Source organism: Mastigoproctus giganteus, chromosome 8 (assembly GCF_048544385.1).
Source record: "Mastigoproctus giganteus isolate SK-2022 chromosome 8, ASM4854438v1, whole genome shotgun sequence".
In the NCBI taxonomy this organism is placed as follows: domain Eukaryota; kingdom Metazoa; phylum Arthropoda; class Arachnida; order Uropygi; family Thelyphonidae; genus Mastigoproctus; species Mastigoproctus giganteus.
The window spans coordinates 198,899,805-198,912,162 of record NC_143582.1 but is presented as its reverse complement, the minus strand read 5'-3'; the positions used below and the strand labels follow the sequence as shown (position 1 = coordinate 198,912,162).

The following is a 12,358-nucleotide window of genomic DNA, read 5'->3' as shown; positions in this document are numbered from 1 at the left end:
ACCCCCCCCAAGTTGATTGCAACTCCCAGGAGGTCATGGCCTACAGTTAGCTATAATATCTGAAAATTGTTTCAATAAATAAATAATTTTCATAGAACTGTATTCTTATTTACTTCAGTTATCAAGTGAGTTGCTCACATAAACTCATAAAGTGATAAATAGTAGGGTAATTATATAAAATGAAATATTTTTAATCTCTTGACATAATACAAAATTTCAGGTATCAATCTTACCAGCTTCTACTAAATGATCTATAGTAGGGAATCTTTTCTTCACACATGGACTAATACACGTCATTGTAAACACAAAGGCTAAATTGACATAGCGCATTATTGTCCTTCGCATCAGTCTCCCTCTCTCATCCTAAAAATAAAGTATTTTGGATGTCCAGTACTTCCACTAAAATGTGGCAAATAACTATAACACTGAATTTTATAATTTATTGCATTTACTAAAAACTATTGAGCATAATTTAACTTTTTTTTTAAAGATTACAGCTTAAATTAAACATAGGGATGCAGACTAATACCTCGAATTTGTTCATTTGTTTATTAATTCACAGATCACCAACCAACCAAAAGAATATGATTCTTTACTGGTGTTGATGATTCTTTACATGCTTTTCACAAAAAGATAGTTTTAATCAAGGCTTTTAAACAATATATATATAGAGAAGACATTATATTATATAAACATGCTATAATTTCGTATGGATGAATTTAATATTTAAAAATCTTACCTGACCATGTACAAAGGCACTAACAAAGAAGGCAAGAGAATCTGGCCATGGTATGCAATTAAAGGAATCCCACCATCGCTTTACAACAATTGACACATAGAAACCCAAAACAAAGGATACAGGTATAAGATCTGCATATGTACCACAGTAGAGAGAAACTTTCTCAAAATACCTGGAATTGTAAAAAATTATCGACGACTTTAATTTGTAATAAAGTTATTTAGGTTTACATATTTTTTTTTTAATTCAAATATTTATCTTTATTATCTTTCTATACATTAAAATAATTTTCCTCCTAACGATATTTATTCAAATAGGTTACATGGTAGTACAAAAATACATAACAGAAGCTTGTTTTACCATGGTATTTCAGTGACATGTTGAAGCCTAATTGATGATACTTTTCTAGAAGGTTGTTCACAGCCTCAACATAGTTTCCAGGAACCTTTTAAAGGCTTCCCAAGCTGCATTCTCATTACCCTAGAGGACTCGCTCAAAGTTTTCATCCTTTAAAAGTTCATGAATTTGCAGACCAAGAAAGATTCCTTCCTTAACTTTAGCATCACTCAACAGTGGAAATTGTCCTCTCAGGTATTTGAAAGCTTCTCCATCCTGGTTCATCCCCTTACCAAAGTTCTTCATAAGTCCCAGTTTGATGTGTAAAGGGGGGGGGCAGAAGAATTTTCCTTCGATCAACCAGAGAATTGTGCTGGACATGTTTTTCCCCGGGGTGCAGATTTTCCCTTAGAGGCCAGACTTTTCTCTTGTAGTGTGAGGACCCCCATGTGCCACTGGTTGGATAGCTGATGGGATGTTGGGATATTCCACAGTCTACTTCCTTTTTTTTGGACATGCCATACTGAAGAGGAGGCACCATGCAGAAATAACAGTCATTTACATGATTTGAAGGCTCCCTCCAAATCACTGGGATGGCAAAAGGCATTGAACGTCCTTTGTTGTTCAACCATCCATGGAGATTTACAGCATATGAGTTGCAGCAAATATGAGGTGTCCAGGGCTTGTCTTCATCCCCTACCTTACAGCCAAAATAATGGTAGTAGGCTGTCTTCACAAGTGGAGTCAATTGGCATTTCTGAGTGGAAAATGTCACATCACCACACACATAACAAAAATTGTCAATACTGTTAACACATCTATGTTGCATCCTGGCTTTTTATGTAATTTTTGTCTATAAACCTGAAAAAAAAGAAAAAAAAAGAAATGAACATCACTCATAACATCTCTTGCAAGGTAAATGATATACAGAAATACAAAAAAAAAAAAAAAAACATGGTGTATCGGTTCTTGTTTCAGTGTTACCAACCTAGCTATTCTCTAGATGCCAAATTCCCCTAGTATTCACCAATATTCCTCTAAATCATAAGAGGAGCTATATCGTGAAACCGAAAGGTAACTAAGAGTTTTAAATGTTATATTCATTTTTCTCATGCTGAAATTAAGAATTGACTATTTTCAAACCAGAAACATTTTTGGCATCGACCAGTGATAATTCACAAAGGTGATTTATCAGATTTAAGATTTCTGTATAAATGATCATGCTGTAAAACTGATCAGAGATCATAGCACCATCAGGAATGAGTGAGCCCAGGATTGAGAAATGAGCTCCTTTATTAAACAACAGAGATTCTGTTACTTCATGTGAAGTATTTGAAATTAGCATTAGCATTAGTAGAGGCATTTGATGCAAGAAAGCAAGCTTATGCAGCATCAGCCAAAAAAAAAAAAAAAAAAAAAAAACACCATTCCCACTTCACCCCTCAGGCGCCTCCGTAGCCAGGTGGGAAGGAGCAGCAGTGCGTAGCACATGCTTCTTGATTAGACCCCGGTTCGAGCCCGTCACCACCAAATACGGAGGATGCGAAAAGGTCAGGGAATGACCACCGCATATCCCACAGCAATATGGCCTTAGTTGCTAATGCTCCTAAAAACCAAATAACAAACAACTTCACCCCTCTGTTCGTTCGAAATACCTGTCCAGCTGAGCCTTAAACTTATTTAGGCTATCAACTTCCACAACAAGGGATAGAAGTCTGTTCCACCAACCAACCAACCACCCACTGGCTAAAGACAAATTTCCGCACGTCTATCCTACATCTGTCCTTCCTCAATTTGAATTTATACCCTCTCAGGTGATTATTCTGAGCAAGAGGAAGAATCCCATCAGCATTGAGCATGCTCAAACAATTCAAGGCTTTATACACCTCTATCAGATCACCTCGCTGGTGCCTAGTCTCCAGACACTGTAATTTGCAAAACTTAAACCTTTCTTCGTAAGAGCACCCCTTTGTTCAATTCACTAATCTTGTTACCCTTCTCTGTACTCGTTCCAGCAGCTCTACATCCTTCTTGAAATGAGGCTTCCAGACCTGTATACATTACTCTAGGTGTGGCCTGACCATTGCCTTATACAAGGGAATAATCACTTCCTTATCCCTGCTAGAAAAATTCCTATATATCATTGACAATACACCATGAGCTACTCTTGCAGCCCATCTGCACTGCTCAGAGAACTTCATATCTGCCTGCACAACCACCCCCAGGTCCCTTTCATTCTCTACCACTGTCAGTGTAGTACCACAGAGTTGATACATTGCTCTGGGGTTGCTGTTTCCCATATGTAGTACTTTACATTTGTCAATGTTAAACTTCATTTGCCACCTCTCAGCCCATCTGCTCAACCTTTCCAGATCCTGTTGCAGCAGCATAGTGTCAGTAGTGTCCTTGACAACCCTGCCAACCTTCGTATCGTCTGCAAACTTGGACATTAAGCTTGATATACCATCATCAATATCATTTATAAATACAGAAAACAATAATGGACCCAACACTAAACCCTGAGGGACTCCACTAATAACATTAGTCCACGATGAGCAGTGTCCATTGATTACCACTCTCTGTCTTCTCCCCCTCAACCACCCCTTTTTCCATAGCAGCAATTTGCCTCCAATGCCACACTGCTCCAATTTGTGCAGCAGTCTTTCATGTGCAACAGTATCAAAAGCCTTTCTAAGATCCAAGTATATAATATCAAAGTTATTCCCTGCATCCAGTTCTTTTCTGACTGCATCATAGTATCCAATCAAATTGGTCAGGCAAGACTTCCCCTTAACAAAACCATGCTGTGTCCGAGCTATAACTGAAGTATTGTCTAGATGATCCTGCAGTGCTTCTTTAACCAGTGCCTCCATTAATTTTCTTGGAACAGAAGTTAAACTTACAGGTCTATAATTACTTGTGTCAGTCTTTGATCCTCCTTTGTGAATTGGGGTCACATTTGCACATCTCCAGTCTGTGAGTACCTCACCTGAGTCCAAGGAAGCTCTCATAATTATGGCTAAGAGTTTGCTTACTTCCTTTGCTGCCTCCTTTAATATAACTGGATAGATCCTATCCACCCCAGGTGCCTTTCTTGTGTTTATCTTCAACAATTTCTCCTCCACTTTACTCTCAGTTATGACAAGATTCTCTAGCTTACTGCGAGAGTTGAATACACCTCTGGCATTCCCCTCGCTGAATAACTCCTCATGTAAAATAAAATTTTCTCGTGTATATGTGCACACGCACATCCCTTTGCTTGTCCCTTGATGTAAAAATCTGTAATGTTCTCAAATAACAACAATATAAAAAATATTAACAAAATAAATTTTTTCTCATGATAAATAAATATACCTGACACTCTCTAACCTAACATTTAGTAACATATATCTGGTTTCACTAAGTGCAGATTACAGTTAAGCAGGCAATGCAAATTGAAGAAAGGAATAACAGTGGTGATGAAATCTCCAGTACCCTTCAAAGAGCCTGAACCTCAAAAGTTTAATTAATAAGAGAAATCATGATGAAGGTGGAAAATGCAATGCAGAGGATTTTGATCCCAATGTTGAAAGGGACAGTAATGCTGTCAGAGACCTTTATGATATCACTATTTGCTATAATATTCTTTATAATAGAAAGGAGGCAACTTGTCAGCTTCCTTTGAATTAATTTTTAAACAGGATTAGTTTACTAGGTATACACCATGATTGTATTTATTCATATTTCCTTTTTAAAAAATCAAATTATTTGCAAATCTTCAGGAATGTATTTCAGAAAGTTAATATAGGGTATTCCAAGAACATATTCATGCATATGTTAACCAAGAACTAAGTTTACACATAAAACAAAAAGTATAACAAAGCCATTAGTAATTTTTTTAACACACAATAAGTAATTAGTATTCACACCCTGGTAAAATTTATTTTACAATTGTATTTTTCAAGCCTTTATTTTCAGAATCCTTTTATTGTCCAGAGATTTCACAATGTTGGATTTGAAGAATATCAATACTAGAACATTAAATGGTCTTAGGTCAAGGTGGATACTGGACATGTTTTAATTAATTTTAGTTTAGAAAAATTTATACCACTTGCCATGGTTATTGGTAATTTGACGTGGCAAAGCATTTGGAAACAGCAATACTGCAGCATTTTTTTTTGAAAGTCTTAGCTAATTTCTTATGTATTTTAAGTCTTATAAAAAAAACTAAGAACAAAAAAATTAAATTACTGAACTGATTAAACATTTATTTATAAATTTCATGGAAGCACATTACAAGCAAAAATTCCCAGGTGCAAAAAAAAAAAAAAAAAAAATTACAAAACATTAATAATAATAAGTAAAGGATATATAATGTGTATCAAATTCTCAAAATTAAATATATTTTAACAGATAAAAATTGCACGGTGTGTGAATAAATCTCTGGAGAAAGAGTTTAAAAAGGCAAATCAAGTTAATACAAACAAATGTAAAACAAATTATAAATGTAGGGTCATAAAAATTAAAAATGTATATATTAAATAAATAATACTATTTAACCAAAAACATTATACTTAACTGTTTTCTATATTAGTATTAGTAGCAGCAAATGATGCAAGAAAGCAAGAAAGAAAAAACAAAAAATCCCCACATCAACAGTCCATCCCTCCAATAATTTGAGTTCTTCCTTGAATTTATTCTTTATTCAAACTATCCACTCCTACAATAACATACAGAAGTTTGTTCCAACAATCAACTACCCGCTGACTAAAGGCAAACTTCCACAGATCTAACCTACAACCATCCTTCAATTTGAATTTATGCAACCTCATGTGCAGTCTGAGCAAGAGACAGAATGCCATCAGCATTGAGCTTGCTCAATCCATTCAAAGCCTTAAATGCCTCAATTGGATCACCTTGGAGGTGCCTAATCTCCAGACACTACAATTTGCAAAATTGAAGCCTTGAACCGAATTGAATTGAAGCCTTGAAGAACTGAATTGAAACCTGAATGGAAGGATAATATTTTAAGTATCAGCTATTTCTTTCAGCATAATAAATAGAACATTGTAAAGTTTATTTTGTGATAATGTTCCATGTCATATTTATGCACTGTATTGTTATTATCACATCATGCAATATATCATAATAATATACAGCAAACAGACAAATATTATAGATGAACAGATAGACAGATGAATGGGTGGGAATAGGTAAGCTTATTGGTAAGCAGGGTGATGGATCATACAGAATACAACTGGGATGCAAATTTTAAGTCTTGCCTAGGGTGCATGAAACCATTACACTGGCTCTAAATAGAAATGTGTAAATGTATCCCCAATTTACAAAGGGGAATCAAAGGGTGACAAGAGTAACTGCAGACCTGTTAGTTTAACGTCTGATCCGGAGAAAATAATGGAGTCACTGGCTAAAGAAGCATTGCAGGATCCTCTTGACAAGACTGCAGTTATAGTTCAGATACAGCATGGATTCGTTACTGGAAAGTCTTGTCTGACCAATTTGATTGGATACCATGATGTGGTCACAAAGGAACTGAATGCAACAAATAATTTTGATATCATATACTTGGATTTCAGGAAAGCTTTTGATACTGTTGCTCAAGGAAGACTACTGTACAAATTGGAGCAGTATGGCATCAAGGGAAAGTTGCTGCTATGGATAAATAGATGGTTGAGTGGGAGAAGACAGAGAGTGGTAATCAATGGACACTGCTCTTCCTGGACTAATATTATGAGTGGTGTCCCCCAGGGTTCGGTTGGGCCAATTGTTGTTTTCTATATTTATCAATGATATTGATGAAGGTATATCAGGCTTAATGTCCAAGTTTGCAGATGATGTGAAGTTTGGCAGGGTTGTTAATGACAGTAATGACAGTATGCTACTGCAACAGGATCTAGAAAATTTGGGCAGATGGACTGAGAGGTGGCAACTGAAGTTTAACATTGACAAATGTAAAGTACTGCATATGGGTAGTAGTAACCCCAGAGTAACATATCAACTGTGGCACTACACTGAAGGTGGTAGAGAATGAAAAGGACCTGGGGGTAATTGGGCAGTCAGATATGAAGTTTTCTGAGCAGTGCAGATGATCTGCAAGAATAGCTCATGGTATCTTGTCAATGATATACAGGAATTTTTCTAGCAGGGAAAAGGATGTGATTATCCCCTTGTATAAGGCAATGGTCAGGCCACACCTTGAGTACTATATACAGGTCTGTAGGCCACATTTTAGGAAGGATGTAGAGTTGCTGGAATGAGTACAGAGAAGGGCAACAAGATTAATGAATGGAACAAAGGGTTGCTTTTATAAAGAAAGGCTTAAGTTTTGCAAATTACAGTGTCTGAAGACTAGGCACCTGCGAGGTGATCTGATTGAAGTGTATAAGGCCTTGAATGGTTTGAGCGTGCTCAGTGCTGATGGGATTCTTCCTCTTGTCCAGATTAATTGCCTGAGGGAACATAAATTCAAATTGAGAAAAAACAGTTGTAGAATAGATGTGGGGAAATCTGCCTTTAGCCAGTAGGTGGTTGATTGCTGGAACAAACTTCCATGTGTTGTTGTGATAGTTGACAGCTTAAATAAATTCAAGGCAGAACTAGACAAACATTTAGAGTGAATGGATGGGTGAAATGGGAAGGGTTTTTTTTTTTTTTTTTTTTTTTTTGGCTGATGTTGTATAAGCTTACTTTCTTGCATCATATGCCTCTACTAATGCTAATACTAATTATGTGGACTACAGAGCTTAGCAACCAGATACCTCAGATAGGACCTGATTGATGTTTATAAGGCTAAGAGAGTGGTTAGTAAAATGAATGAAGGCAGAATTTTCACTGTAATAAAGAATTTCAGAACTAGGGACAATAAATTGAAATAACAGGGAAAGAGGTTTCAACGAGATTGTAGGAAGTTTTCTTTTAGCCAGCAAGTTGATTACTGGAATGAGTTGCCTATGCAGGCAACTTGTTCCAGACAGTTTGAAGAAATTCAAAGGTCAACTGGACAGTTACCTAATGTGAAGAGGGAAGTGCATCATTTGTATTTTCGTATTTATTTTTTACCTTTTTTTTTGGCTGGTGCACCAAAAGCCTGTAACTTCCTTGCACTATATGGCTAATCCTCTTCCATTCATATAGCTCCCTAAGGAGCTGTTGTGGCCACCAACAAATTCCTCCAACTGCATCAATCATGTGCTATACGAATGGCATCGTAAAATGTCATGCACAAAAGTTCATTGATCCCATCTTTCCACCACCTAGTTGCAGGTCTTCCTCTGCACCTCTTCCCCTCGATTTTTACTTCCATTATATTATTCAACAGAAAGTTTTCCCTCCTTACTATGTGTCTAAAAAATTTAAGTTTTCTTCTGTTGACTATGAAGAAGAATTTTAGCCTGCCAATTTTATTCAATCTCCACTCATTTGTTCTTCGATCAAGGTAAGAAATATACAGTATTTTCCTGTAACACCACATTTCAAATGCCTCAATTTTCTTCCCATCAACTCTCTTCAGATTCCATCCTTCATATCCATAAGTGGCAACTGGAAAAATTAAATACTAACACTAATGCTGTTACTAAATACTAATACTAATTACCAATTTTAACAGTTTCAGAGATGCTGGCTGGAATGTAACTATGCAACAGTACTATTGTACAATAATACATTGGATGTTAAGTAATAACCAGAAAATACATGTGTGTGTAAAAAACAACTTCAAAACAGTATGTTATTTTTAAAATAAATTTATGCAAAGTAAATATTTCAATGTAATAGTTTTTAAATATTTAATAAAGAAAAGAATGAATACTTGCCGCTTTTGTTTTTCTCCTAAACCAAATCTATAAATTATGCTTAAGAGATAATACAGTGAGAAATAAAGGGCTACATCTGGCCAAAGAAGCTTGTAAATACTCCCTCGCCACCTATATGAGATACAAGTTGCAATAATTTTATTTTTTTCAATAAATATTGGTACTTTTTGTATTACTAAGTTTGTAATAATACAAAAGTATTATTACAAACTTAATAAAATGTTCACTAGTAGCTATGCAGTGTATGAGAAACAAAAACATTAAAATGTGTGATACGATGTACAAGATATTCCAAAGGTTAGCAATGGATTAAGAATGTTATTAAGTCATAAATAGTGGAGGTATTACCATATAATGGTAACCCGAGACTTGGTACATAGTTGGGTTTAGGAATTTCTACCTTTTCTTAAAGCAACATCATAACCACTGAACAAACATTTTGATTCATCTTCTGGGGGTGGGGGCACAGGTACTTTGCATTCAGTGCACTTTCTTTTACATGTCCAGGCATATATATATATACAGTCGATTCCGGTTATTTGGGACACATCGGGACTAGTGCATTTTGACCCGATTAAGCGGCTGCTCCAATTATCCGAAGTTTCACGTAAGTAGTTACAAATACAATGCCCCCCCCCCTTTTACAATTGGTTCACTGTACAATCAAATCACGTTACGATGGAGTCACCATTGTAAAATACCATTCACGATTATTATACGATGTGTAATAAGCGCCAGTCATTGTGATCACATTTGTGAATTGAATTTTAATTAAACGGCGATTCTAATTAGCGAAAACAGGAGGAATATTATCCACAGGCTATAAAAGTAAAGATATATTAAGTACAAATTTACCCATTATTACCTTACCAATTAAAAAATTAAATGATACGTGAAATTCGGAAGAATATACGTGATAATCAGAAGAATTAATTCGTACTGTAATATGTACATACTAACTAAACTAGTTGACATTTCTGTTCACTGTCATTTGTGGATGGGGGTTAAAATTTAAAACAGTAAAAAGATAAGCAATCAATAACAAAGAACACGATACGCGCAAGTGAGAACGGAGTAACAAATTACGAAGCTTTAAAAATAGGAATGAAGAGAAGATTCTGAAAATTATTTTTTTTTTATATGATTGAAGATTCCATAGAAGTGTAAACACATTTTACCATAATAACCCACAGAATTCCAGCTGTTGGTATTATCGCAAATTCAATAAGATCGAGTGTACTATCAGTTTATGATAGATTTCACTAACACAAAAGCCCAATAAACAGGTGACTGCTAATTTTTTTTATTGTTTTATGGTTGTGACCTCCAGAAATCCGACCGAACTACGTGGTACGGTCGGAGACAATCGTAGGGTAATCTCCAGTGCTGCGGTCTCCTGCTCCGATTAAACGGCATTTTGTCCCAATTAAGCGAAGTAAACCCTGGCAATTTTCTCGATTGGGTTCTGTTTTTTAAGATTTGCCCCAAATAAACGGCTGCCCCAATTAACCGGTGGCCCAAATAACCGGAATCCACTGTGTGTATATATGTGCAGGGTACAATAAATTCATTCAAGATCTAGACATTGCCAATAAAACTTACACATTAATCAAAGTACAAAATTACTATAATACCTTAAAAGCAGCAAAAAAAAAAAACAATCATGTGCACTACCTAATTTCACCAGCTTTATTTACTATGGGATGGCTGGGGAAGTTTTTACTAGCAAATGCAAGTAATCAAGCATGATTTTTTTTTTTTAATGAAAACCCAAACACAAAAGTTATTAGAACTTATAATAATTAATACCATACATGGTTGTTGTTGTTGTTGTTATTTGGTTTTTAGGAGCATTAGCAACTAAGGCCATATTGCTCCAGGGATATGCGTTGGTCATTCCCTGACCTTTCCACATCCTCTGTATTTGGTGATCACGGGCTCGAACCCCCATCTAATCAAGAAGCGTGTGCTACACACTGCTGCTCCTGCCCACCTGGCTATGGAGGCACCTACCATACATGGACTGAAGGTTGAGATCACAGAAGATACTTCTACCATTATACTTGAAGTTCTGTATACTGCAATTTTTGGGAAATACACGTGAAGGAAGGTAGTTCTTGAGAACAGACAAATTAAGAGGGCGCCTCCATAGCCGGTGGGCAGGAGCGGCAGTGCGTAGCACACGCTTCTTGATTAGACCGGGGTTCGAGCCCATGACCACCAAATATGGAGGATGCAGAAAGGTCAGGGAATGACCACTGCATATCCCAGGAGCAATATGGCCTTAGTTGCTAATGCTCCTAAAAACCAAAATAACAACAAATTAAGAAAATTTGATTGTTTGTTTGGATTTGGATGATGAATGGATACTAATTGGTTGAAGCATTTGTTTGGGCTAGTTTGGAAAAGAATGGGGGACCTACAAATGCCAATTCAGAAGAACAATGCAGTGGAAGTACTAACAGAAAAGGCATGTAGCAGAAAATTAATGTCTAAGAAACAGAGAATGGTGAGACCTTGTAAAAGATTGGACTTGAGATAGTTTTTGGGGACATCAGCACACATGCACAAAAATATTCCATGGTACAGAAGATTTGAGATTTGTACAGTGCCGATAGATGTCTAGAAGAAAAGTAATGCAAAGACTTTATACCTCTGTATAAAGTCTTGGCATTACTTGTGAAGCAATACTTGCGATGATACCTCTTCATCACGAGTATTGCTTCCTCTGCATCAAAAAAAAAAAGAAAACCTAGTTTTTTTTTTTTTTTTTTTTTTTTGATGCAGAGGAAGCAATATTTGTGATATATTTATACTGAGGGAGATAAAAGTTTGGGGTAATCCCTAACAAAGATATGTAATATTGTCTAGAAATCTGAGTATCACTGAAGATAAACACAGGAGCAGTAAACTTTGCTTTGCAAGAAACAGGACAGAACAGATTTTGGAAGGATTGAAGTTAACTAAGTTTTCTTCACTCCGCTAGAGAATTACCTGGAAATTGCAATTTAAGGAATTAGTAGTGGTTATTTGAGAAGGCAAAGCTATTTTTGCAGGACTAAGTTTCTCAAACCAGAAGTTGGAATGTAATGTGCTATCATCAGCAAAACTATGACATCCTTACTCTTTCTCAGACAATACACATAAGGGGACATAGACTGAGGCGCCTCCGTAGCCAGGTGGGAAGGAGCAGCAGTGCGTAGCACACGCTTCTTGATTAGACCGGGGTTCGAACCCGTCACCACTAAATACGAAGGATGCGGAAAGGTCAGGGAATGACCACCGCATATCCCGGAGCAATATGGCCTTAGTTGCTAATGCTCCTAAAAATCAAATAACTAACAAATAACTAACATAAACTGAAATAGGATAGTTGCATGATAGATGTATGAAAATTTGCTTTCAGCCAGCAAGTAAATGATAGTTGGAACAAACTACTATCTGGTGTTGTGGAAGTGGGTAGTTTGAATAA

At 36.2% G+C, this 12,358-nt stretch overlaps 1 protein-coding gene across 1 annotated transcript in view; it reads right to left on the bottom strand.

The window, feature by feature from the left end:
- The window catches only part of LOC150082161 (uncharacterized), a 184,577-nt gene that overhangs the window by 116,048 nt on the left and 56,171 nt on the right, over nucleotides 1-12,358 (bottom strand). Inside the window, exons 4-6 of the mRNA XM_090380441.1 lie at nucleotides 8,887-8,997; nucleotides 740-911; nucleotides 234-363 (exon numbers count right to left, since the gene is read on the bottom strand). Coding sequence (XP_090236567.1) covers nucleotides 234-363; nucleotides 740-911; nucleotides 8,887-8,997 — 413 coding nt within the window. The remainder of the gene's footprint in view (nucleotides 1-233; nucleotides 364-739; nucleotides 912-8,886; nucleotides 8,998-12,358) is intronic.